We start from the raw sequence: 26,506 nt of genomic DNA, 5'->3' as shown, positions 1-26,506 counted from the left end.
CTCCATCACCTGCCAGAGGCCCGGGCAAGACTCACCAGTCCACTAGCTGGGCCCCAATGAGGTCGTGCACATGGTAGGTGAGACCAAGCCGCACAACAGCAGGAGCCCGCCGGCCCAGGAGCTCTGATAAGAGCAGCTCCCGATACTTGGACTTCCGGACCATGCCAAGGACAGCCTGGCGCCCTGGAGAAGTGGCAAAGGAGAAGGGAAAGGTGAATAAGGCGTAGAGGCCTGAGGAGTCACCAAAAGGTGAGGGGCTGTAGGCCTGAGCTGCAGGCCTGAGCTGCAGATGGGATACCTTTAACAAAGTACTTGATGAATCTCCCAGCTCCAGGCACAGCTAGCCACCAGCTTCCAGCATCTCGGACGGTGAGGACTCCTGCGTTCACCAGATGCCTGAGGGCAATGGGAAGCCAGCAGAGATGAGGTCTGGGCTCTGAGAACAACCTCTCCTCCTCATCCATTAATATTTACACAAGTCTCGAGAAACATGGGCAACCACGCAAGAGAAAGTGGATAACAACACCCCAACCTGGGGTGGTTGTGTGCTTGCACCAACTGCCTCTGTTGGTGCAGTTGCTTGTTCCAGGACCCCTACGTGGACTGCCCTCCCTCCACTCTCTTTTCCTGCTACTATTACTCATTCATTTAAATAGTTTCTCTTCCCTGACCACACGTCCTGACACACATTCAGTCTCAGGACTGAGGAGAGGAATCAGGGTCTTCTGCGCTCCCGCCACTACCTAGGCAGACCTCGCCAAGGCTCCCATCACATCTCTCTGAGAGTGTGTCTGCCCATGTGAGACCGGTGCTACAGCTCTTCAAATACTTTCACATATTCCATGCGTTACAAAGTAGGAGGCCTGAGCCAGATACAGCCTCTCAAAATTATATTTTTCTTTAGCGCCTGCCCAGTTGTTTTTTAGCTTTGGGGTTTTTTTGTTTTAATGTGAATGTTTAGGGGTATCCCAACTCCTATCATTCTCTATCCTCTTAGTCCTAGTATAATTAACATCAAGCTTTTACGGTTCCTGCCAGGCCCCTGCATGCTTTTGATAAGCCACCAAGGACTGAATTCTATTCCAGGGCTCTTTCTAAGGCCCCAGGTAAGATAGGTCTCCTCTCTTGTGGGGAGGAATAAAAACTGGGGTCATTTTATTAAAAAGAAGAGTCAGCCTTTTGGCAGCTTTTCTGGCAGGTTCACCAAAAAAGCAAAAGGACAGGCTGCATGGAACTGGAGGGAGCCAGGGAGGCGTCAGATGCCTGACTTTGTTGGTTCCACAAGTCTCACGTGATTTCTGAGTCCCTGAAGCCAAAGGTCTGTGTCATTTGGTCCTGCTGGAAACTAAGGTCCCCACAGGCTGGAAGTACTGAAGCTAGAAATTTCTGCACTGCCCCAGCATACGGTCGGCCATCACAGGCCTTGAGGACCTAGAAGCAGAGATGAGAAGCATGGTCCGTCCCCATCCTCACTCTCCACCAACCTCTCCACCCCTAGGACAGCATTTCTCTTCCTGTCTTACCTCTTGCTCAGATCCTTCCACCTCTCATACCCTTCCTCCTCCTCCTCCTCCTCCTCTCCCTCCTCTCCCCACTCTTCACCCTCTCGCTCCTCCCTCTTTCCCTCCTGTCTCTCTCCCTCATATTACTACTTACCAGGGCCCTGTGCCCTCTCCATGGGATGTGGGGGCAGAGAAATTCTTTCTTTTGTTTTTATTTCTGTTTCCCAACTTCCCTATCTCCCCCAACCTGTTCCCTGCCCCTGGCACCCCTGACACACACAGTCACATACTCTGGTCCTGTAGTCCTCAGTGAAGATAATTCCGTGGGCATCCAAGTCAAAGCCCAGCTGGACGATTCTGATCTCCCCCTGCTCTTGAAGCTCCTTCTGTCTCCACAGAGAAGAGAGTGAAAAGAGGGGTATCAGGGTAAGATGCTCTGCTATACTCTGGGCACTCTCAGGCAGGGAGATTCTGTCAATATTGGGGCAAATTTCTCTTAGTAAAGAAAAAACTGTGTGAGAAGATAATCAGGTAAATGACCAAGCAGCCTCTTCCAACTAGCTACCCACTATCTCATCCACCTGCCTTATCTATGGTCTGTCAAACAGTCAATATAATTTTCTAAGACCAGGCACTAAGATAAAATAATGATTAAGATGCAGGCTCTGGCTTCAAAACATTAACAGGAAAATTCTGGGTGGGGTAAGGTGGGGAAGAGTATGGGATTCAATGTTTAAAACAAATAAAAATGAACCAGGACTTCTGTTTATGAGAATACAGCAAGAACTAATACACCTGTTGAACATTAACTAAAATGCTGGATAAAATGTTATTTAAAAATTGTTTAAGACCAGGTACAGTGGCTCATGCCTGTAATCCAGCATTTTGGGAGGCTGAGGTAGCAGGATCAATTGAGCACAGGAGTTCGAGACCAGTTTGGGCAACACAGTGAGACCCCCATCTCTACAAAAAATGTAAAAACTTAGCCAGGCGTGGTGGCAGAGACCTGTAGTCCTAGCTACTTGGTAGACTGAGGCAAGAGGATCACCTGACCCAGGAGTTTGAGGCTGCAGTAAGCTAGGATTGCAACTGGGCAACACAGTGAGACTCCGTCTCTTAAAAAAAATTGTTTAGACACTAAAGAGTTCACAAGATAACAGGAATTACCACTAATATAACATCTAAGTAGGCCGGGTGAGATGGCTCACACCTGTAACCCCAGCACTTTGGGAGGCTGAGACAGGAGAATTGCTTGAACCCAGAAAGTTGCTGTGAGCCAAGATCATGCCACTGCACTCCAGCCTGGATGACAGAATGAGACTCCATCTCAAAAAATAAAAATAAAAATAACTGGGGCCAGGCACGGTAGCTCATGCCTGTAATCCCAGCACTTTGGGAGGCTAAGGGTGATCACTTGAGGTCAGAAGTTCAAGACCAGCCTGGCCAACATGATGAAACCCAGTCTCCATTAAAAATACAAAAATTAGCTGGGTGTGGTGTCAGGTGCCTGTAACGCCAGCTACTTGGGAGGCTGAGGCAGGAGAATCACTTGCACTCAGGAGGCAGAGGTTGCAGTGAGCCAAGATCATGCCACTGCACTCCAGCTTGGGTGACAGGGTGAGACACTGTCTCAAAAAAAAAAGTAATTGGAACATGGAGTGCATTTATTAATCTAGGCAAATCTGCCCGGAACATTTTCAAAAGTAACTGGGTGCATAAGGAAACAAAACTCAAAGAGACAATAAAAACAAACCCCAAAAGACAAGTAATAGTGGATTTATCAAAAAGACAAAAAAAACAAAACAAACAAACAAACAAAAAAATGGCACTTTGGGAGGCCGAGGCAGGTGGATCATTTGAGGTCAGGAGTTTGAGACCAGCCTGGCCAACATGGTGAAATCTCATACCTATTAAAAATACAAAATGTGGCCGGGCGCAGTGGCTTATGCCTGTAATCCCAGCACTTTGGGTGGCCAAGGGGGGCGGATCAAGAGGTCAGGAGATCGAGACCATCATGGCCATCATGATGAAACCCTGTCTCTACTAAAAATACCAAAATTAGCTGGGTGTGGTGGCATGTGCCTGTAGTCCCAGCTACTCAGGAGGGTGAGGCAGGAGAATTGCTTGAACCCGGAAGGCAGAGGTTGCAGTGAGTTGAGATCGTGCCACTGCACTTCAGCCTGGGCAACAGAATGAGACTCCACCTCAAAAAAAAAAAAAAGGAAAACCAAGGGAACAATGACCATAGCAGTCACCTCCCAGGGACACTCTGATCAGAGACATTTTGATCAGAGAGGAATATATGTGGGATACTGGCCATGTTCTATAGTTTGACCTAGGGAGTAGCTAGATGGGTATCTGCTTTATAAACATCATTTAAATTATATATGTTTATATTTTCATTCGGCAACTTTTAAAGGTTTTTAAAAATAAAAGCTAACACCAATATATTAAAAACAACAAATGCTTCTTAAGGAGTGGTTCCATCTGGCATGCTTCCTCACAGGAGACGTAGTGAGGGAGACTAGCTCACCTCAAGGGACAGCCAGACTGCCTTCCTTTTCTTCCCTCTTTTCTTGAAAGATCACTATTAACCTTCTACTTGCTAAATCCAATGAACAGATTTCAGTTCTGGGTTTTTTTTGTTGTGTTTTCATTTTTTTTTAGAGACAGGGTCTCACTCTGTCACCCAGGCTAAAGTGCAGTCGTGCAATCATAGCTCACTGCAGCCTCAAATTCTTGGGCTCAAGCAATCCTTCTGCCTCAACTTTCTAAACAGCTAGAACAACAGGTGCATACCACCATGCCCAGCTAAGAATTTTTGTGTTTCAATTTATTTTATTTATTTAGTACAGATGGGGTCTCAGTTATTTAGTAAAGACGGGGTCTCACTTTGTTGCCCAGGCTGGTCTCAAACTTTTGGTTTCAAGCTATACTCCTGCCTCAGATTCCCAAAGTGGTGGGATTACAGGCATGAGCCACCACACTCAGCCTAGATTTCAGTTTATATTTTACTTTACCTCTTCCCTCTTCTTAGACCACTGTCTTGAATCACAGCTTCTAATACTGCCAACTACTTCACTTTCTCAAAAATCTCTTTACTTTTACAATAGGCCTCTTCCTGGGTTACTTTTTTTTTTTTTTTTTGAGACAAGGTCTAGCTCTATCACCCAGGCTAGGGTGCAGTGGTGCTATCTCAGCTCACCTCCCCAGATGAAGCAATCCTCCCACCTCAGCCTCCCCAGGCGCGTACCACCACGCCTGGCTAATTTTTGTATTTTTTTGTAGAGATGAGGTTTTGTCATGTTGCCCATGCTGGTCTCAAACTCATGAGCTCAAGAGATCCACTCACCTCGGCCTCCCAAAGTGCTGGGATTACAGGCGTGAGACACCGCCCCGGCCTCGGGGTTCCTCTTAACTCAGGCAATTCCTTCTCTGCCTCTGCCACAGATTCCTCTTCTTCTGCTTTCCCTTTATGTCAGTGGATCTCAAATTTTAAGGCACACTTAAAAAGGACTTGAGGCAGTTCAAAAGTGTAGAGTCCCAAACCCCACCCCAAGAGATTGTAACTCATTAACCTTGGATGAGTCCCAGGAACCTGTATTTTTTAAATAAACAGCCCATGTAATTTTGACACAGGCATAACTCAGCTCATACATTCAGTAACACTGCCTTAAATGACAGTGTTTCCCAGCATTGTGGATTTGACCCTATCAACTTCCACTCTAAACTTGGAGTCCTTAAACCATGGACCTCAGAAGATTAGTGAAGTATTTCCCCCCAACTGTACATACATCCTATGTATATGTGGCATATGTGCATTTTTCTGGAGAGAAATAGCCATAACTTTTATCACCTTCTAAAGATTATAAAAAGGTTAGAAATCACTCCTCTACTCACTCTTCCTACTGGATCTCACCACATCCACAGAATTAACCACTTGCTATTCACACCTCCATGACTTGTAATTCTATTATCACTGGCCCAGAATTCTCTCCAACTCTAATATCCACTTGTGTAATACGTTTGTCTTTGGATGCTCCACATGCACCATCAACTCAACTTGTACAAAATTAAACACATTATCCGTAGTCCAACAACTAAATGTGCTCCTAATATCACCAGCCACGCAGTCATCCGGAAAGTGAGTTGTCCTGGACTCCTCCCTTTCTCACTCTCCTCTCCCTCCGTACTGCACTGACCTAATTTAGGCCTTCACCACTTCTCAGATGCAGTGTCTTCTTAGCTGACCTCCCTGCCTCATCCACTACCTCCAATACACCATTCCCTCTCTCTATGACATTCTCTACCAGCCCATCGCCTCAGTGTAAGATGGAAACAACACTGACGTACAAGGCCTGTCATGATCTGACGTCTGTCTGCACTCCCAGTGCTCTATGTTCGAACCATGCCCCATGACTCGGTTTCCCCAAAAGCCTCGTTCTTCTCCCTCCATGATTGAAATGCCCTGTACTGCCTGTGGCCCATTTAACAGGGTCTCTGTGGCACCCCAGTGCCCGGAACAGTGCCCTCCCCTGAAAGGCCTAATGCTTGCTGAACAGCTGGCGGAGTGACTGAGGGACAGGAAATTTTAGGAGTCAGGAAAGGGGCCTCCGGCGGTCGCACCGATGCCCCTCACCAGCTGCCGGTCGGCCACGGTCCTGTCAGGCACGAGGCTGTACACCTGGCTCCTCAGCACGATGGGCGGCAGAGCGTCCTCAAACAGACCTCGCGGGAACAGCTGCATGAGCTCTGAGACAGCCGCGCGCGCCGACCCTGGACCGAGAAACCGGGTCAGAGACAGGGAACTGGGGCGGGGACGCGGTTCCAACAAAACTCTCGGCTACCGGAAGCGAGGCCCCACCCAGCTGGGGTCTTTAGCCCCGCCCCGGGGTTGCCATGGTTACCTGGCTCGCCACGAAGAGGATCCGACTCCACAAGCCTTCGCTTCCGCCGCCTCTTAACTCCAAAGGTCTCCGGGACCAGGTGATGCCTCTTTCGGCTCATATCCCGGGATTTTATGGTACCGGGGAAGAGGTAGGAATGGAGGGAAGAGAACCTGAAAATAGGGTCTTCCGGCGCAGAACAGTGACGTACGGTCTCCCCGGGCGTCCCTCCTAGACCAGGTGATGACGAAAAGGGCGTCAACTTGTCATCCCTCAGGCCAGTCAGTGTTGGGAGGGGCGGTGGCGACGCAGATACCCGCACCACGTCCGCCGGGCCGGGCCTCACGCCGACCGCGGATTGGCTCCCTCCAAGGGCACGCACGCCTGGGGACTCGTGGGCGGCGTGGAGGGGCGCCGGTGGTCACGTTGGGATCAGCCTCCTTCGTAAAGCTCACACCTCCCCGGCCCCGGGAGGGGTTTGCCCGCCACTGTCGCTGAATGATTGCATCATCGAAAGCAGAAAAACCACTTTTGCATCCTTCGGCCTCTGGTGTGCCTGCCATGACGTCATAGCCCTGCGGAGGTGGAAGTTGGGGAGCTTTGAGGTAACTGGATTCTTGATCTGAGCGCAGGCGTCCTTCCTAACCTCACTGCATTTGGAGGACCTGGAGGGAGGGTGGGTGAAGGGCAAGGAAAGAGGCAGGATGAGAGGTTAGCCGCGGTGGCGTCTGAGGGGCCTGAATGTTTCAAGGCCAGAACCTGGCGATCAGGTGGCTCGCTTAGTCCTAAACCAGTCATCCTTCTCCAGGCCTCCTCTGTAAAATGGAAACTCTGTCCGCCTGCTTCCCTTAGGACCTCATGGATCCCAGGGGGACCAAGAGAGGAGCTGAGAAGACAGAGGTAGCCGAGCCTCGGAACAAACTACCCCGTCCAGCACCTTCTCTGCCCACAGACCCTGCCTTCTACTCTGGGCCCTTTCCTTTCTACCGGCGCCCTTCGGAACTGGGCTGCTTCTCCCTGGATGCTCAACGCCAGTACCATGGAGATGCCCGAGCCCTGCGCTACTATAGCCCACCCCCCACTAACGGTCCAGGCCCCAACTTTGACCTCAGAGACGGATACCCGGATCGATACCAGCCCCGGGACGAGGAGGTCCAAGAAAGGCTGGACCACCTGCTGTGCTGGCTCCTGGAACACCGAGGCCGGTTGGAGGGGTGAGCAAAGCGTGGCAGGCAGTATATCTGGAGACCCGTACTACCCTCTAAAATTAGGAGAGCCACAGCCGGGGTGAGAATCAGTCCTTAGAAGAAACAGACTATTCTTCGAGGGGAGCATCTCACTAATGCTTGTGTCAGACCTTCAGCCTGTAACTCCTGCCTCTCAGGGGTCCAGGCTGGCTGGCAGAGGCCATAGTGACATGGCGGGGGCACCTGACAAAATTGCTGACGACACCGTATGAGCGGCAGGAGGGTTGGCAGCTGGCAGCCTCTCGGTTCCAGGGAACACTATACCTAAGTGAGGTGGAGACGCCGAAAGCCCGGGCCCAGAGGCTTGCTCGGCCACCGCTCCTCCGGGAGCTTATGTACATGGGATACAAATTTGAGCAGTATATGTGTGCAGGTGAGTTGCCCCTGCTTCATAGCCCCCTTCCCCTTCCCAGAGATTGAGAGCCCCCCACCCCTGCTGCTGCTTCTCTCCTTGTGCAGACAAACCTGGAAGCTCCCCAGACCCCTCTGGGGAGGTTAACACCAACGTGGCCTTCTGCTCTGTGCTACGCAGCCGCCTGGGAAGCCACCCTCTGCTCTTCTCAGGGGAGGTAGACTGCACAGACCCCCAGACCCCATCCACACAGCCCCCCACCTGCTATGTGGAGCTCAAGACCTCCAAGGAGATGCACAGCCCTGGCCAATGGAGGAGCTTCTACAGGTTCAGGACAGGGGTGGGCAGGGCAAGAGCTTAGACTTGAAGGCTGGGAAAAGGACTTGGGGAGGAGGGTGAAGGCAGAATGGAGGGTGGACGAGGGGTCCCACTGACCCCTTGCTTTTCCTGACAGACACAAGCTCTTGAAATGGTGGGCTCAGTCATTCCTCCCAGGTGTCCCCAATGTTGTTGCTGGCTTCCGTAACCCAGAGGGTTTTGTCTCTTCCCTCAAGACCTTTCCTACCATGAAGATGTTTGACTATGTCAGGGTAAGGGAATGATGCTGCAGCTCCCACCCGCATCCCCAAACACCAAGACCACAGGTCTAGCGTCCAGGGCAGCAGCCTGCCTTCCCCTCATCCCACCACCCCCACTGCCAATCTTCTGCCTCTTCTGCCTGCTCCAGAATGACCGTGACGGCTGGAATCCCTCTGTGTGCATGAACTTCTGTGCTGCCTTCCTTAGCTTTGCCCAGAGCACGGTTGTCCAGGATGACCCCAGGTGAGGCATTTGGCTCTGTCCATCCTCTCTGGATCCCAGGATCCAGCCTCTGGTCCTCAGCTGATTCCTCCATCTGCCTCGCAGGCTTGTTCACCTCTTCTCTTGGGAGCCTGGCGGCCCAGTCACCGTGTCTGTACACCGAGATGCACCCTATGCCTTCCTGCCTATATGGTACGTGGAAGCCATGACTCAGGACTTCCCATCACCCCCCAAGACTCCCTCCCCCAAATAGTGATGTTTAGAGGGGGGCAGTCATATCTCTGTGTACAGATAATAAAAGCGTATTTCTAAGAGGTTCTGCTATCTTCTTAGCTGAGTCATCCCTGCCCAACAACTCAAGCACACACAGTGGTTTGCTGTTTTATCATCACATTTTTACATGGGGCATTCACTGGGTGTAGAGGCTGGCCGCAAATACGATGTCCCGCCGTAGCAAGGTAGCCGCTGTCTCCATCTTGGCGCCCAGCACAGGCTCTCCTACTAGGCGGGCTGCCCCCCGCAGTGAGCGACACATCTCAGCCAGGCGCTGAATGCAGCGGACCACCAGGCCCTCAGGGGTCCCTGAGAGCCCTGCCAACTCGGAGAAGGGCTGTGGGGAAAGTAGGGTGAGAACTGGATGTGCTCACCCTGGGCAGGCTCACCCTGGGCAGGCTCACCCTCAGCCAGCCGTCTGCAAAATCCCAAACCTCAGGTACTCACCATGCCCCGGGCCCACTCATACACAACCTCGACCAGCCCAAAATTCAGCTCGCCCACAAATTCCTCCACCGTCTGGTTCAGGCCACAAGCCACCTGGACCTCACCAATCCGCTTGGCCACAGCCCGAACACGTTCTATTCCCTGCAGGGAAGAAGGAGAGATTAAGGCCTGCCTTCCTGCTCCAGGAGAGGGAAGGACTAGATCAAGAAGGCAGCCATTCCCATCCTCGGGGCACTTACAGGGCAGCAGGGGGTCACCTGGGGGACTACCTGAGGGTGGAGGTCAGGAATGCCACAGCCCTGGCAGGGAGAAAGGAGTGATATCCCCTACCTGCTTGAGGGTGTTTGGGAGCTGATCTCCAGCGTCCCCAGGGCTCTGGCAGACCAGGCCAGAGAGCAAGGCAGCAATCTCCTCAGGCCGCAGGGTGCTTAGTGCATTGTCAAACATGAGCTCAGTGAGGAGCAACTCATGGCTGCTCATGGCACAAGCCACCCGCCCTGCCAGCTTCACAGTGCCTGCCTCGTCCACGTAACCCAGGGTTCGGAGCACCTGTAAGAAAAAGAGTGGGCATTGGACACCCTGCTATCCCCTAGCCCCCCGCCCCAACCACTGCCCCGCCCACCTCTACTCGCTGGTGGTACTCAGGAAGCAGCAGCAGCGACTGATCTGACAGTAGGAAGCGCAGCCGCTCCATCTCCTTCTGTATCTGCATTCGCTCCCGCAGCTTCAGGTACTGCAGAGAGCCACCCGTCAGCCTTCTCCTTGCCCCTTAGCAGGGGTGGACTGAAGACAAGGGCTGAGATGGGGGTGGTCGGTCTACAGGGAACCACAGAGGAAAAGCCCCTACTCCCAGCTCGGGAGTTAGCACCCAGGGTCCTACCTGGGCAGGAAAACGGGGGCTGTGTACACACTGAGCCCCCCGGATCAGCTCCTCCAGCTTCCGGGCCCGGAGCCCACCCTCTACAACTGACATGTCTTTGAGCTGCAGGTCATTGACAGGGTCGAGGGTGGGGGGTCCGGCTGGGTGAGCCTGAGCCAGACGCAGTAGTTCCTGGACAGCAGTGGTCACGGCTGCAAGGGGAGGATCCTTCCTGAAGAGGGAGGAGATCTTAAGATCTGGGGTGAGATCTTCTCTCCCACAGAAGCCCCCCTCAGGCTGTGGGAGCCCTCTTACTACAACCCCCACTTCACAGTCTCCCTTAGGCTGGAGGAGCCCCCTCACTACAACTCCACCACGTCATAGTCTCCCTCAGGCTGGGGAAAACTCCCAGACCACTGCCCCTCCCCGCTTCTACATGCCCCTCTGGAGGAAAAGGGCCTCCCTAGCATCTCTGACTTGAATTTTGGCTGCTGCCTCTTGCTGAAGTCCTCCAAGATCTTCTCCCCATTCACCCGGAGCACTTTGGTAGTGATGGCAGCCATATCTCCTGGCTGGAGCTTGACTACGGTGTGCTCACAAGGCCCTGTGAAAAAGGGAGAGCAGCGCAGACCTTGCCGTGGACCCAGGCATCCTGCTCATACTGCTGGCAGAAAACAGGCATCTGCCGCACTCTCACCTTCAGGCAGGAACAGCTTGAATCCCACGAGGTCATCTGGATAGGGCACCTCTGGAGTGGCCGGCCCCCTGTCCTGTGGGTCCTGGGACAAGGGCTTATCACACAAGACCAGGGTTGTGAATACTCTGCTGGTGGAGTTCGAGGAGACCTGGGGGTGGTCAGAGAGGCCAGGAGAGCGGGGTGTGAGGAGTAGACATCAAAGGTAGGGACCAGATACCTACCCTTGGGCAGGAATCAGGAAGCAACCATGCAGAGCTCACCAGTAGAGAGGGGCGACCAAGTCAAGCGATCAGAGCAGACTTCTTGGGGTGGTGGGAGGAAGGAGTGAGCATGATGTGGTGATGGGAAGGGAGAGGGTGAAAAGGAGGGCAAGAGGGGAAAATGAGGACCCTGTGGTGATGCAACCTGCCCTGGCCAAGTGGGGAAAATGGAGAGAGGGCTTGCTCCCTCCCACCCTCTGGAGTCCAAATTCCCATCACCCTCACCTGTAGGATCACTCCCAGTGCGTTGTGATGCTCCTGATTCTTCACAACCACCACCCTTCCTGCTGAGAGAGACTTCAACCCGTTCACAGACTCCATGATGCGTCGCTGAAGAGCAGGGACGCACACAAAGCACAGATGGGAGGAGGCATCACAGGGACAGACACTTGGACTAAGTTTAATAGCACCTAGAGTGACACGATCTCCTCCTCCCTTCTCCTGTCACCCCCTCAGCACTCACACTTGCTCACCTGAATCATGTGCTGGGTCTCTGTCAGTTCCTCCCCCCAGCCGTAATATTCAGGCAGGTCGACCAGTTGGCCAGTCATGTCAGGCTCCTCCAAAGCCCCCAGCCTCTTGGTCAGTTCGGCCAGGGCTTGTTCATGGGCCTTGGGTGGAAGCAGGGGGAAGCTGTGAAAGGGGAGTCTCCAGGCCCAGTCTGCCACACCCCCGACCCTCAACACACTGGCCTCTGGATGCTTACCTATTCCCAGCCTGGCTTTGTCCAACCTCCTGCTCCACATACTGGTTACCCAGGCTCCTTACCTTGCTGTCCTTGCGGGAGGGAAACTCAGAGAAGCTCCTCTTCATCATGTCCTCCACCCTGAGGGCATCTACCCGCAGCAAGTTGAGGATCATAGTGTACGTGAGGCGGAACTGGGACTGCAGCTGGGATGGCTTCCCCTGGAATCAGATCAGAGAAGTCAGTGAGATCAGGGTGGGACCTACTGCACCCCAGCCAGTCTTCTGGACTGGGCCTACTCCCATCAGACCTGGTCCCAGCTCTGCAACCATGGGGCCTTTGACAAACCACTTGCTCACCTCTTCTGTAACATAAGGGAGCAAACTGAAATAAATAGACTCAAAGGCCCCATCTAGCTCCGTATTCATGGGGGAGAAAACTGGAAGAGATAGGCTTCAATCTCATCCTTGGATTCGCTCACTCCTACCTCGGCTTCTCCCAGGCAAAACAAAAAAGTCAGAGGAAGCTGAGCGCTGTGGCTCACACCTACAGTCCCAGCACTTTGGGAAGCTGAGGCAGACAGATTGCTTGAGCCCAGGAGTTCAAGACCAACCTGGGCAACATAGCAAAACCTCATCTCTACAAAAAATAGAAAAAAAAAAAGTTAGCCAGGCATGGTGCATGTGCCTGGAATCCCAGCTACTTGGGAGGCTGAGATGGGAGGATCACTTGAGCCTGGGAGGCAGAGGTTGCAGTGATCCAAGACTGTGCCACTGCACTACAGCCTAGGTGACCCTGCCTCCAAAAAAAAAAAAAAAAAAAAAAAAAGAAGAAAAAGAACAAGTCAGAAGAGAGGAGAATGGAAGAATCCAGCAAGGTCCTGGAGCTGGGGCCCTGCCCAGGATGCTAGGTCACTCACCATCATCATGCGGTGCAGGTCTGCCATCTCGGGCACTCGGCCCTTGCAGAGCAGGATAACGGTGCCTGTGGGGTCCAGGCCCCTCCGCCCTGCCCGACCTGCCATCTGCACATACTCCCCAGGGAGCAGGTCCCGGAAGGTGGAGCCATCGTGCTTGCGCATGGAGTCAAACACTACTGTACGAGCCGGCATGTTTACTCCCATGGCAAAGGTCTCTGTGGCAAACAAGACCTGGGACAGAGGAGAACGGAAAGGATCAACAAAGGCTCTACGTATACACGCCCCCAGCCTTGGCCAAGCCCACCTTACTTTGTAGGCACAAGGCACCATCCCAGTTGTTACTTATGGGATCTCATCGAACTCTCCAGGCAAATCTATGGGATTGGTACTATTGTTTTCCTCATTTTACTTATGTAGCTACTTATTTCTATTTCTTTCCTTTTACCCCCATATCCCATTCCCATCCCTGACTGCAATCATTCCAATGCATCCAACAAATATTTTTATATAAATATCTTATAAAATATGTCTTCTTTTGTGAACTTGTAGTTTATAATTCATATAAAAAGTGGTTATATATCTGATTTTTTGTTTCTTCTTTTTCTCCACCTAGTGTTTCAACATCTGTCCACGTTCCTGTGGTCACTGCTTCCAACTGCTGCAGAACACTCTGAGTGCACCCCCCACACTAACTTTCCCTCTCTCCCAGGGAAGGGCACCCTGGTACTACCAACACCCTGCCACCACAAACAAAGGAAGGGTGGAAATGTTCTCTCTCAGACCACGGTGAGAATTTCTTGGTGATACATACCCAGGAATGAAATATAGGCTCAGAGTATGATATACCTTTTGTTTGTTTCTTTGTTTGTTTTTGTTTTAAGATGGAGTCTCACTCTGTCACCAGGCTGGAGTGCAACGGCGTGATCTTGGCTCACTGCAACCTCCACCTCCTGGGTTCAAGCAATTCTCCCGCCTCAGCCTCCCGAGTAGCTGGGACTACAGGCACGAATCACCGTGCCCAGCTAATTTTTGTATTTTTAGTAGAGACAGGGTTTCACCACGGTGGCCAGGATGGTCTCAATCTCTTGACCTCGTGATCCACCCACCTCAGCCTCCCAAAGTGCTGGGATTACAGGTGTGAGCCACCATGCCTGGCCAATATAGTTATTTTCTCTAAATAGTGCCAGGGTGCATTCCAAACTGGCTAGGCATCCTGTACAAGGATTCCCAGAACCCTGCAACTTCCTACAACTCTGGCAACACTCGGCATTAACTAGTTTCCTAAATTTTACCAGTCTAATAGCTATAAAGTCGTATCTTGTGAGTACTTCCATTTGTATATTTCTGATTACTAATAACTTTTCAAATTATTAGCTAGCTTGCTAGCTTCCTGGGTTTCTTTTCTGAGACCTACGTGTTCATATCTTATGCATCCCCATTTTAAGATGAGAAACCTGAAATTCAGGAAGGTTAAGTAATTTGTCCAGGATGATACTATGAATACACGGTGGACCTGGGATTCAAACCCAGGTAGTCTGGATTCAGAGCCCAGGTTCTTAACCACAGCACTGGCCTGCCTAAACCTCTGCCCCTCTGCCCTCTGGGCAGCCCCTAAGCAGGTAACAAGCACCGAGGAGTCCCTTTCCCACCACCACATGCACCTTGACCAGGCCACGGCTGAAGAGCATCTCCACGATCTCCTTGAGGATGGGCAGGATGCCGCTATGGTGCACACCCAGGCCACGATTCAGGAGCTCTGACATGTGCAGGACCTTTGGTGGGAGGAGGCCCATGGTCAGGGATGGAGTCTCAGAACACCCTATCCTTACCACTCTGCTAAATGTGTACATGCATACACACATACACACATAGATGCACCTGGGGCAGCTGGCGGTCAGAGCCACGGAGGCGAGCAAGGCAGCGCTGCAGGAAGAGGTGGATCTCACTCTTCTCTGAACTGGTGGTGAGGTCAAGGGAGGTGAGGCCTGAGGCCTGCTCATCACAGCGGCCCCGGGAGAAGGTGAACACCACCACAGGCAACTGGGCCCGTGTGCGGAGGGAGGCCAGGAGGGACAGGTACACTCCGCGGTCCTGGAGAAGGAAGGGGAAGGGGCAGAGGTTGAGTTCCTGAACCAATGAGAGGTGAGCTAGTGTTAACTGGGGCAGTGCTCAAAGTTCAAGTCAAAACCCCTGGGGAACAACGAAAAAAAAAGATGGGAGGAAAAATGGGTGCTGGCAGGTACAAAACCCTCCCAGTTCTCACCTGTGCAGGGCCCCCCTGATGTGTGGGCTGCTTGGCCCCAAAGGTCTGGGCATGTTTGCTCATTCTCTCCTTCTTGGCCTCCACAGCTGCATAGTACCTGGGGCACAGGGAGGGGTAGCTGTCATGTCCAGCTAGGGGCCCAGCCCTAACTCTTTCCCCCATCTCGGGGCTCACCCTTTTGTATGGAAGGCTCCTCGAGAGTCCAGCAACAAAAAGAGCTCCCCCTGGGTCTTGGAGCTGTTCCCTGTGAAAAGATAGTGCTCCAGGGGCACGGGGCGGGTTACAGTGCTAATCACATAGATCTGACGACGCTTCAGTCGCCTGAAGGAAGGAGAGGGTAGCAAGTCAGGGATGGGAGTGTGGGAAGGAACCCACATCCCCACCCCCTTCCCTACCCCTCCAACTTTACCCAGTCTTTCCTGAGACCCAAAATGGAAGGCTATCCCCAACATCCCATTCCATTTCAACATGCAAAGTAATCTGGACCCAAAGGGGATCCCACAGCCACCAGGTGGGACATGTTCCCCAGCATCACCCCTAAGGCCTGACCACTCTCCTTGCTGTGGTAGACTTAGTCCCCCCACTCCAATCAAGGAGTACTGTAGCCCCCATCAACCAGGCAACCCAGGACACACGTCTCACCCAATCCAGTCAGCAAACTCAAGGGCGTTGGGGACGGTGGCACTCAGAAGGATGATAGAAACGTGGTCAGGGAGCATGATGAGCACCTCCTCCCACACGACCCCACGCTGGGCACAGAGAGGGAAGAGAGGTCACAGGAGGGCAGGGGCTGCCCTTCTGCCCCTAAAGAGGCACGGGATTCCGTATGGGGGTAAAGAAAGCAGGAAGGTGCCCTGAGTGTGTAGAATAAGGGAGCCGTTCAACTGGTCCCAAAGGAAGGGACTGCCGGCATCTGCGGAGCCCAAGGCCCTTACCTCCGCATCATTGATATAGTGAACCTCATCAAAGATGACCCACTCCAGGTCCCGAATAACATCTGAGCCACTGTACAGCATGGAGCTGGGGAGAAGAGGCCAAGGATTGACTCCCCAGTGGCTCGTCTCCATCCCCTCTTCAGACAGCACACTCTCCACAACAGCCACATCTTCCCAGCCAAAACTCCCCTGTATTGAGTGTCCATCTCTCACCGAAGGATCTCTGTGGTCATGATGAGGCAGGAGGCCTCCGGGTGCAGCTGCACATCCCCAGTGAGCAACCCCACATCCCCAAACGTGTTTCGGAAGTCCCGGAACTTCTGGTTGCTCAGGGCCTTGATGGGCGAAGTGTAGATGGTGCTGGGGAAAGAACATGAAGTTAGCCAGTCCCTCTGCAGACTCATGGCCCACGCCTCCTCTCCCACATGGAGCTCTCGCAGAAGCATGCCCCAGAAGCTTAGTTGCTCCACTTCTTCACCCAAACTGCCCTACATTCTCTTTCATGATATAACCTCAGAAAAATTCTGTTCCCAACCCCTTCCTAAACTAACCCAGGTCATTCTTCTAACCTTTCTCCCCACCATGCCTTTTCGTTTCTCTCTGAGCTCTTGTCTCAGTCTCACCCCTGAACCTCTCACTTAAAGGATGAGCTAGAGAGGTGGAGGAAGAGATGGGATTTTCAAAGGCTGCAGGAGAAAATGGGGCTGGCTGGTGAAGGGGGAGGTTGGCGAAGCAATTTGTACCGTGTCATGTGTTTCTGGGCCAGGGCAATGGCATATTCAGCCACAACTGTTTTTCCTGCAGATGTGTGAGCTGCAACAAAGACAGAGTCATGCCGCTCCAAGTGCAGGATGGCCTGTTTCTGAAACACATCTGGCTCAAATGCCCACTATGGGAGAGAGAAATAGACAGGAGCTGAACAAAGGAGCAGAGCCTTCCTGCCTCCTGCTCATGGAGCACACAGGGCAGGAGGATGAAGGCCAGAGCCAGCCGAGGCTAGGACTAAGGACCAAGACTGGCCTGGGATGGATATGACCTCTGGCAGATAGAGGAGACAAGGGGTCGGCTGGGAGTGTGACCCAGCAAGAGGTAGAGGAGCATGTGAAGGTGGGGCCAAAGTACCTGGAAGGCTGGCTGGGGAATGAGGCGATAGAAATCACCAACGGGGGAGGTGGCATCCACAGGTATGGCCCACTGCTCCTGAGGTGGAGGCTCTGGGGCTTCTGGGGCGGATACAGCTGTGGACGCTTCCTGGAAGAGTCAGGGGTAGGGGTGATAAAGATACAACCAGAGGGCTCTCGATTACCACTCCTCCCAAAAGATGTCCCTTTCTTCCCCTCAGACCCATCCTAGCCAGCCCACATCCTGGTGGCAAGGCTCTTTCTTGCCTCCACTATGCAGAACCACCAACCTTCAACACTAGGTCCTCCAAACTGCTTGCTCGGGCCAGGGGAGTACTGCAGGGAGAGGCTGAAACAGCGTCCCTTCTGGAACCTCCTGGCTGTCCCACTGCCTCATTCTCATCCTCGTCACCCCCACCCAAATCCAGAGGCTCCAACAGATAGCTAAGGCTTAGCAGTCCAGGAGCTGGAGTTGGACGATCTGAGAAGCAACGCAACAAGGTCAACCTCGTCATGCTGACATCTCTGTTCCTTAGGAGAAAGACATGATTTCTCCTACACCCCACTCAAAAACCAAAACGAACCTCTTGGTGCAAAGTCCATGCCTTTCTTGAAACCAGGTGGAATAGTAAGAAGATCTGTAGGACAGGGACATGGAATCAGGGTCACTGCACCCTGGTGAACAAATTGTGTACATTATATAAACCTAAAAGATATCATTTACAGGACAGATGCTGTAGATGGGGATGTTTGCTATGACACTTTCCCAACAGATGACAGTAAAGGTTGTTATGGACAGGATATCTTTTTCTAATTTTCTCAGAGGCATGGGAGGGCTAGTAGTAGCCCAGTGATAGCGTGGGCTCTTCCTCCTCAGGGCTCAGACTCAGAGCCCTACCTTACCTTTCTCAAAGTCTATCTCCTCCTCAGCCTCCTCCCATGTGTTCAGATCTGTTATGGTGGGTTCATCCATCCCCCCTGGGAAGAGACAGGACAGACAGGGATTCATGGGATGAGGATAATACGAGATAGGTGGGGAACCCTTCCCTGGAGATTAAGGACACCCTCTTCTACCATCCCATCTCCACAAGAGTCACCTGGCCAGAAGGGATACTGAGTTGGATTTCCCCATAAGGACTGGGAGGCTGGCCCTGGAGGCCGGCGAAGAGACAAGGAGGTTGTGGCCGAGAGATTTGTGTTCTCCAGCAAGACCTAAAGCAAGAGATCAGAGCCCCAATGAGGCTGAGCTTGTCTCTGATCACCTCCCCTTCTCCCCAACTCTGTTTCTTATGACCCCTGACCTCCTACCTCTTTGTAACCCAGTATCTGGCCTGTGGTTGGGTGTCTTTGGGCCTGTAGGTCAGATGGAACTGGGGCTCCCAGGACAGCCAAAAGAGACCAGGGATCCATCTTCCTTTGCCATTTTCTGGAGAGAAAAAAAAGTAACTTTTGGGTCTTTTTTCTTCCTCTGCCCCAGCTTCCTTCAGGAACCCATCACCCTAGTCTAAGCCCCTCCAGACTCCTCACCGGGCTGAGTGCTCCACACCATGCAGAGGCAGCCAGGCTGGGGATGACAGAAACAACTGTTCTGCTTCTTGCTGCAGATCTGGGGCACAGGGAGGGAGGCCATGGGGAAGCTGAAACAAGGGCAAGATGAGAGGCATTAGGTAAGGAAAGAGAGTAAAATGCAGACAAAAGAGGTGATGGGATTTGTGTTCAGATCAGAAATGGTAGATGTGTCAAACAGACTAGGACAATCAGGCTTGGCCAAAAACTACCCGCTACTGAATTACCTGGGGCAGATTTTGGATTTCAGAAACATGGAGGCTGGACCTAGGAATCTGCATTTTTAAAAAGCTCCCTTGCTAGTCATGAAGCACATGAAATTTGAGACTCACTGATTTTAGAAAAAGGGGTACCAGACCTAAGGATGACGAGTTGGAGGCTCAAAGCCTAGCATCTCAGTCACCAAGTGCCCTGGTGCTTGGAGACAGAAGGGAGCTCCATGGAGAAAGCGCAGCTCTGAAAGCAAAAATATCCCCAGGACTCTCTGCTGTCTTCACATGGACTGCAGGTACACTGGGCTAGAAGCTGTCCAACACCCGTTCAGGCTGGGATGGACAGCAGTACAAGCACAGATGAACAAGGTTAAGCTAGATCCTACCGTGAGGAGGGTGAAGGAGGTTTGGACTCAATGAGGGTCAAAGGTTAGGGTCAAAAGTCACTCACGCTGCTCTCCGGAGTTCCAGGCAAGTTCAGCAGCTCCCAGCGACCCGTGCATCCGAGCTCCACGGCCCGAAGGGGTAGGTCCAGGGGATCTGGAGGAGGTAGCACTACGGGGAAAAGTCAAAAGTCAGGGGTCAAAGGTCATTCCATGTCTGCTACTCCGTGCCCTTTCACTCCCCTCCCCCTCACCCAGTCGCTCTGTCTCCATCATTCTGGAGCCACAGCAGCTGCCGAGCAGCCCGGAAATGCTGCAAGCAGTCCCTGCGAGGTAAGCCCCGCCCCGGAACGGGCGGAAGTAGAGACAACTTCCGGCACGGCCCCGCCGAGAGCGTGAACTATCGCTGCGGAGGGGCAGACCTGGACCGGTGGAAGGCCGGGCGGAAGTGCGTGCCTGGGGCCGCCTTGGTTACCGCGTTTTCCGCCCTTAGCTACGTCATCGTTGTGAGCCCGCTATCAGCGGCCAGCGCGGGCGCGGCCGGAGACCGTGGGACCCGCGGTTGCCGCCCCCTCAGGTAAGGCCCTCTGCTTCTCACTCTTCGGCCCCTTTTTTCATAGCCCTTTCTCTCTTCTTCCTCTTTGAGTTGCTCTGAGGGCGCTACGCTGGCTCCACCGCCTTCTCTGCCGTTCGAACCCCGCGGCTGTCCTTACCCCAGCGAGGGTAGGGGGGTCGGGTGCCATCGTCTTGCCGACGGAGTGGGTGTTTGTCCCTCCCTGAGCCACATGGTTCCTCGAGGTGCTGGTGTCTGTGATCCCTGGAGACAGGAGGGAATGCTGGATGATCCCGACCAGCGGGAGCTTGGACAGCATCCTGGTTTAAGCAAGGAGTAGGGAAAGCCAAAGGCAAGAGTAGGCAGACCTGAAGGGGTGGAGTTGGGTACAGTGTGGACGGCGTGTGAACCCCGGGTGGTAACAGGGGAGAAAGATGTCTTGGGCCCTGCCCCTGAACCAGGAGCCACCATGTTGGTGATACCCCCCGGACTGAGCGAGGAAGAGGAGGCTCTGCAGAAGAAATTCAACAAACTCAAGAAAAAGGTGAGGGACTGTGTGTGGACATGGCCTAACCTTTCACAGACTCTGCACTCTGAGAAGATCTGGGGTGAGTGTGAGCGAATGGGAAAGTTTTTCTGGCCCGTATCTAGAGATATATCACCCACCTCACAGTGTAGCTTCGAGAGGTGGGCTTTCCCAAGCCCTGGTGTGAACCTTCTGTCTTTTCTATGCAATCAGCCATGGGATTGTCTTCCTTTCCAATGGCTTTTAGTACCACCTAAGGGCTGATGATCCTCAAGTTTGTTTTTCCAGTTCTATCCAGTGTTATACTGATAAACTTCAGATACCCAAAGTTGGAGGTATCATCTTTCTATTCTTGATCTTCCAAGTAAGATTGACTACACCAATTCTGCCACGCGTTTGGACTCAAAATCTCATCTCTGACTTCTCCGCTATTTGCATAGTCAAGCGTTTGCCAAGTCTTCTTGTTTTTTCTTTTGAAGCAATTTTTCCTGTTTATTCTTCATTGTGTATTCCCCCGAGCAGGGCTTTATTGACATTCACATGAGCGATTGTAATGGTCTGTCAACAAATTTCTCAGTCTTTTTTTTTTTTTTTAACAGACTTCTTCACTCTTGGTCAAACCATCCATTGAAAACACAAAATTCTGCTCCCTCTGTTTCTCAAAAACCATAAATGGCTTCACATTGTCTATATAACAAAGCCCCAAAACCTTAGTTTGGCAGCCTTGTCTAGTAAAGTAGAACTATTCACTACTCCCAAAACATGCATTCCCAAAGCGTTCTTACCTCTGCATGTTTGCCATCCTGTCTTCTTTTTCTAAAATACCCTTCTTCTCTCTGTGTCGTGCAGAGATACGGGGGAGGGCCTAGTTTAATAGCCATTAAACATCAGAAAATCTTACTAGCTTTCAGCTGTGAATAATCTGCACCTCTTACCGTATTGCTAACTCACTCAGTTTATTTTTATTTCTCAGGCTATAAGCTTCTTGAGGGTAGGAACAATGCTTTATCCTCCTGAATATCCCTGTTACAAAGTCATGTCTGGGCCTTATTCAATATGCAGGAAATAGATGGATGAAGCCTCCAGGAAAGGCACATAGACTTATACTTACTTGCAGCTTATATCCTAGGATTCTAGTCCATGATCAAATTCTTTGTCTTCAACCTCAAAAATGTAACACTCTGGAAAACCTCTGGGTTCCGTGGTTTGGTTAGATTAGGAATTTCCAGCATCATTCATGATCTAGGGGACCAGAGGCAAGAGGCAGAGCACATCAATGCACCACTCTGAGGACATCAAGAAAGATGGTCCCTGGAGTGATGTGCCCAGGGGTCTTGGGAGAGGAACCGGCTAGGGGCTGGCCCTCACTGACCTCTCTCCTCTCACCCTTGTTCCCAGAAAAAGGCATTGCTGGCTCTGAAGAAGCAAAGTAGCAGCAGCACAACCAGCCAAGGCGGTGTCAAACGCTGTGAGTGACAGGGGAAATGGGGATGGACTGGAAGTGGGCAGCATGGAGCTGACCTTCATCATGGCCTGGTCAACATAATGCCTCTTCCCCTTATCACTCCAGCACTATCAGAGCAGCCTGTCGTGGACACAGCCACAGCAACAGAGCAGGCAAAGCAGCTGGTGAAATCAGGAGCCATCAGTGCCATCAAGGCTGAGACCAAGAACTCAGGCTTCAAGCGTTCTCGAACCCTTGAGGGGAAGTTAAAGGTGAGCACAAACAGAAGGATTGTTTAGAGGGCATCCCTCCAAGTTGGAATGTAGATGGGTTTGGGGAAAAATATGCATACTCAAGCACTGGCAAATTGCTGTACCATTCTGAGTTTTGCCTCTCAAATATAAAATGAAAAAACTAGATGACTCCTGAATTCTCCATTTTACAAATTTTGTAGTTCTAATCCACCTTGGATTGGAGCTCTTGGAATATGTCGCTCTAAGGGATGGAAAGGGCAGAAAATGTTATCAGATTCAAGAGAGGTTGAAATAAACTGAATATATAACATATCAAATCACTTATAAAAAGTATCAGCCGGGCGTGGTGGCTCATGCCTATAATCCCAGCACTTTGGGAGGCCAAGGTGGGCAGATCACTTGAGGTTAGGAGTTTGAGACCAACCTGGCCAACATGGTGAAACCCGTCTCTACTAAACATAACAAAAATTTGCAGGGCATGGTGATGCACGCCTATAGTCCCAGTTATTGAGGAGTCTGAGGCCAGAGAATTGCTTGAACCCAGGAGGCACAGGTTGCAGTGAGTGGAGATCGCACCACTGTACTCCACCCTGGGTGACAGAGCAAGACTCTATCTCAAAACAAAACCAAAAAGCTGCAATGGCAGGTGTGGCAGTGGCTCATTCCTATAATTAGAGCACTTTAGGAGGCCAAGGTAGGAGGATTGCTTGAGCCCAGGAATTTGAGACCAGCCCTGGCAACATAGTGAAACCCTATCTCTACAAAAAAAAAAAAAAATACAGAAATTAGCCAAGCATGGTAGAGCACATCTCTAGTCTCAGCTACTAGGGAGGCTAAGGTGGGAGGATTGCTTGAGCCTGGGAGGTCAAGGCTGCAGCAAGCTATGATTGCACCATTGCACTCCAACCTGGACAACAGAGCAAGACCCTGTCTCAAAAAATAAAAACAAATAAATAAAACCACATAGTCAAATAAGAAATGTATATAGTGTTAAAAGGAAAGAAGAGATCAGAGGAAATCTAGAAGAGGGTGAGGGAAGAGGAACATCTCTGTTCCATGGTTGGGCAGCCTCCTGCTCCACACTGAGGTAGGTCTGTCCCCTCTCCAGGACCCCGAGAAGGGACCAGTCCCCACTTTCCAGCCGTTCCAGAGGAGCATATCTGCTGATGATGACCTGCAAGAGGTAAAGGCTTCTAATTTCTGTCCCTGAGGGGTTGGGGATGGAGGAACATGAGAAACTAACTTATTTTGGACTACATGTTAGCAACTGGGAATCATCTTAACTGTTCTTGGTCTCTTTTACAGTCATCTAGACGTCCCCAGAGGAAATCTCTGTATGAGAGGTTAGAGAGTAGAGATAAGACTGGGCCCACTTGGCGGGGTTGATTGCCTGAGTCCTTGGGAGGTTTGGGCTGTAGAAGCTGTGCTATTGAGGGAATATTGAGTCTCCACAGGGTCCGAGGGGAGAAGGTAAAACCCCCCTTTGATCTTCAGTCTGCATCTCCCCAGCTTTGTGTCTTCTAGCGATCGACTTCGAGAACTAGGGCCAGATGGAGAAGAGGCAGAGGGCCCAGGGGCTGGTGATGGTCCCCCTCGAAGCTTTGACTGGGGCTATGAAGAACGCAGTGGTGCCCACTCCTCAGCCTCCCCTCCCCGAAGCCGCAGCCGGGACCGCAGCCATGAGAGGAACCGGGACAGAGACCGAGATCGGGAGCGGGATCGAGACAGAGACCGAGAGCGGGACAGGGATCGGGATCGGGATCGGGATCGAGATCGAGATCGAGATCGAGATCGAGACCGGGAACGGGACAGGGATCGTGAGCGGGAGCGGGATCGAGACCGAGACCGAGAGGGTCCTTTCCGCAGTGAGTGCTCTTGGCTGGAGGTCAAGGTGACCTTAACTGAGGTTTATGTGGGTCCTACTAAGTGAAGTGTGGGATGGACCATGTCTTGTGACTGTGATTCCTGCTCCCAAAGGGTCGGACTCCTTCCCTGAACGGCGAGCCCCTAGGAAAGGGAATACTCTCTATGTATACGGAGAAGACATGACGCCTACCCTTCTCCGTGGGGCCTTCTCTCCTTTTGGAAACATCATTGACCTCTCCATGGACCCACCCAGAAAGTAAGGATGACGACAGGGCATGATGAGAAGTTCTGGGCGAATCCTGGGGTGTGAGACTTGAGGGAGGAAGCTGCCCTCCTGGCAGCCGCCTGTGATCGCTGGGTTTGGTTGGGTCCAGAAGAGCCCCTTGGCTCTCCACTGACCCTGTTTTTTCTTATCCCAGCTGTGCCTTCGTCACCTATGAAAAGATGGAGTCGGCAGATCAGGCCGTTGCTGAGGTTGGAACTTCGCAAATCTGTTCTTCCCATCGCTTCTGCTGTTCTCATGTGTTCTCATCAAAATACTAGATGCCAGGAAGAAGTTGGTTCCTCTTGATAAAGTCTCTCCCTATTCACACAGAAAAACTTACATTCTCAGATTCCTTATTCAGTCTACTCCTAGGATAGCAACTCCTGGAATAGCTTCTTTGGTTTATCTGTAATGTTTTCCTCCCCATCCTCTGCCTCCCTTCTTCTGCTTTAGCTCAACGGGACCCAGGTGGAGTCTGTACAGCTCAAAGTCAACATAGCCCGGAAACAGCCCATGCTGGATGCCGCTACTGGCAAGTCTGTCTGGGGCTCCCTCGGTAAGAATGGGATTTTCTTTCCCATCCTCTCCCCTACAGCACACTCCTTTTGGTTCCCCCACACATCCTTGGGTTTCCTAGAGATTATCGAGGTCAGAGTGTGTGCAGAGGCTGTGGGAATGGGAAGGAAAATTTCAGATCATCTGTTAGTTAGAAGTAAAGAAAGGAGAGAAAAGGATTGAGAACAGCTTCCAAAGCAGCGACTGGAACAGGGAAGAAAATGGGAGCTGGAGTGAGATTGGTGAGAAAGATGAGTGTCTCATGGGCCTTGTTCATTTTGAGATGGAGTAGAGTGAATTTCGTAAGTATTTGAAATTAGGGGTCTGGAACTCAGGTGTGAGGTAAGGAATGAAAACATAGATTAAGTCATCTGCATCACAGGGTGGCTCCCCGATCATGAGGGAGACTGATTTCGGAGAAAAAAAACGACCCAGGACTAGACTTGAGGAATACTCAGGGACTATGTTAGGAAACAGGACTGTCCACCTTACGCCCCACATGTCTCCAGCTCTCCTGACACGTTAGGCTAACGTTGAGCCTAACGTTAGCAAAGGAGACAGGAGGTGGGGTCAGAGGGCTGGGAGCAGCACCAGAGGGGCCTGGGCCACTGAAGCGAAAGGACACATGCTTTGAGAAAGAGGGAGTAGCCAGCAGTGTCAAGGTACAGAGATCACAGGATGGGAAGTGGGTGGGAGAGATTCTCTCTAGGTCAGGGGTGGTGGGGATGGAATCTTTGGATGGAGTGAAGAGAGTAACATGTCTGGTGGAGGGAGGAAAAGAGGAAGGGGAAGAAACAGCTAGAGGCTTGAGAGAGAATGGTGAGGGCCAAAGCTACATGCTGGATGAGTTCTGGTGGAGCTAGTAGCATTCCTTAGTATGAGTAACCCATTTACCTGAAAGTAGATTTTCCTGGGAAAGGAGTGAGCAGAAAGAAGGACTCAGAGCAACAGTGGCCTTTCAGGCAAAAGAAAGGAACTAGAGTTGACCAGCATGTCAATAAAGGGCTACAGAGGTTTTCTAGTTTTTAGCTTCTGACATACTGACTATAAGTAGTGGGTTAATATCATTCATATATCTCAACAATGACATTTGGGATTTTTCTAAGAACAAAACATTCATCAAAATGTCCACTTACACTCTCCTTGGCCATGGGTTGGCACAAAGGAGCTAAGGAAGACAGGCCATCCTGGCCACCAGAGGGCAGCGTGGAAACTGGGTTTCCAGGGGCCAGCAGCCAGGACTGAGGTGGTCAGGAGTCAGCCTCAGGGTCTGATCTATGATCTCCTTTAGACCTTAACTGTTCCTCTCCTCCCTCCCTAGCTGTCCAGAACAGCCCTAAGGGTTGCCACCGGGACAAGAGGACCCAGATTGTCTACAGTGATGACGTCTACAAGGAAAACCTTGTGGATGGCTTCTAGGGAACAGAGCTGGATTCCTTGTGCCTCATATGCCCCAATGCTGGTCTCAGTAAAACACTGAGGTGGAAGCTTACACATCTCCCTCAGCCTCTGGTTTTTCAGCACTTGGGATTGGGGTTAAGCCTTTAAAAATGGGTGTCAGGTTTGATCTCAGTGTAACAACATGGCCAGTGCCCGTTCCCCACTCCCTTGCCCCAAAAGGATCTGGAACACAAG

General features: G+C 51.7%; 4 protein-coding genes across 7 annotated transcripts; 2 read left to right on the top strand and 2 right to left on the bottom strand.

Annotated features, from left to right (window-relative positions):
* Window positions 1-31: 31 nt before the first annotated feature.
* STK19 (serine/threonine kinase 19) lies at window positions 32-7,827 on the bottom strand. Its single transcript, XM_012000565.1, has 8 exons — window positions 7,647-7,827; window positions 6,705-7,053; window positions 6,410-6,619; window positions 6,142-6,278; window positions 1,793-1,888; window positions 1,292-1,431; window positions 299-396; window positions 32-183 (listed from the first exon to the last, which is right to left on the bottom strand). The coding sequence occupies exons 2-8, from the start codon at window positions 6,949-6,951 to the stop codon at window positions 32-34; spliced, it is 1,080 nt and encodes a 359-aa protein (XP_011855955.1). The 5' UTR covers window positions 6,952-7,053; window positions 7,647-7,827.
* DXO (decapping exoribonuclease) lies at window positions 6,483-9,105 on the top strand. The gene is made up of 8 exons (XM_012000550.1): window positions 6,483-6,488; window positions 6,666-6,993; window positions 7,241-7,602; window positions 7,773-8,008; window positions 8,095-8,314; window positions 8,442-8,577; window positions 8,715-8,809; window positions 8,894-9,105. Exons 3-8 carry the CDS (start codon window positions 7,247-7,249, stop codon window positions 9,039-9,041), a joined length of 1,191 nt encoding a protein of 396 aa, XP_011855940.1. The 5' UTR covers window positions 6,483-6,488; window positions 6,666-6,993; window positions 7,241-7,246; the 3' UTR covers window positions 9,042-9,105.
* A 56-nt stretch (window positions 9,106-9,161) lies between these two features.
* Window positions 9,162-20,073, bottom strand: SKIV2L (superkiller viralicidic activity 2-like (S. cerevisiae)). 2 transcript variants are annotated; one of them, XM_012000551.1, is made up of 28 exons: window positions 19,663-20,073; window positions 19,477-19,580; window positions 18,775-18,884; window positions 18,556-18,673; window positions 18,345-18,459; window positions 18,151-18,225; window positions 17,832-17,885; window positions 17,538-17,728; window positions 17,249-17,377; window positions 16,870-17,015; window positions 16,340-16,486; window positions 16,127-16,211; window positions 15,834-15,940; window positions 15,366-15,512; window positions 15,192-15,288; window positions 14,807-15,019; window positions 14,590-14,700; window positions 12,929-13,159; window positions 12,093-12,230; window positions 11,798-11,935; window positions 11,550-11,654; window positions 11,065-11,212; window positions 10,845-10,971; window positions 10,389-10,599; window positions 10,131-10,241; window positions 9,839-10,057; window positions 9,509-9,649; window positions 9,162-9,398 (listed from the first exon to the last, which is right to left on the bottom strand). In XM_012000551.1, the coding sequence occupies exons 1-28, from the start codon at window positions 19,682-19,684 to the stop codon at window positions 9,198-9,200; spliced, it is 3,741 nt and encodes a 1,246-aa protein (XP_011855941.1). In that variant the 5' UTR covers window positions 19,685-20,073; the 3' UTR covers window positions 9,162-9,197. The 2 variants fall into 2 exon arrangements, with proteins under 2 accessions (XP_011855941.1, XP_011855942.1); XM_012000552.1 differs by lacking the exons at window positions 18,151-18,225; window positions 18,345-18,459; window positions 18,556-18,673; window positions 18,775-18,884 and having other exon boundaries at window positions 19,663-19,699.
* NELFE (negative elongation factor complex member E) lies at window positions 19,470-26,501 on the top strand. Of its 3 annotated transcripts, none has more exons than XM_012000553.1 (11): window positions 19,470-20,206; window positions 20,423-20,505; window positions 21,886-21,955; window positions 22,058-22,203; window positions 23,294-23,368; window positions 23,491-23,528; window positions 23,695-24,050; window positions 24,163-24,307; window positions 24,471-24,525; window positions 24,770-24,872; window positions 26,193-26,501. In XM_012000553.1, the coding sequence occupies exons 1-11, from the start codon at window positions 20,194-20,196 to the stop codon at window positions 26,288-26,290; spliced, it is 1,182 nt and encodes a 393-aa protein (XP_011855943.1). In that variant the 5' UTR covers window positions 19,470-20,193; the 3' UTR covers window positions 26,291-26,501. The 3 variants fall into 3 exon arrangements, with proteins under 3 accessions (XP_011855943.1, XP_011855945.1, XP_011855944.1); XM_012000555.1 differs by having other exon boundaries at window positions 19,767-19,985; window positions 23,785-24,050; XM_012000554.1 differs by having other exon boundaries at window positions 19,767-19,985.
* The last annotated feature ends 5 nt before the right edge of the window (window positions 26,502-26,506 follow it).

The sequence above is a fragment of the Mandrillus leucophaeus genome, unplaced genomic scaffold, assembly GCF_000951045.1.
Source record: "Mandrillus leucophaeus isolate KB7577 unplaced genomic scaffold, Mleu.le_1.0 Scaffold630, whole genome shotgun sequence".
NCBI classification, from domain to species: Eukaryota; Metazoa; Chordata; class Mammalia; order Primates; family Cercopithecidae; genus Mandrillus; species Mandrillus leucophaeus.
The sequence above is the reverse complement of the archived record's forward strand: the minus strand, read 5'-3'. Positions and strand labels throughout refer to the sequence as shown.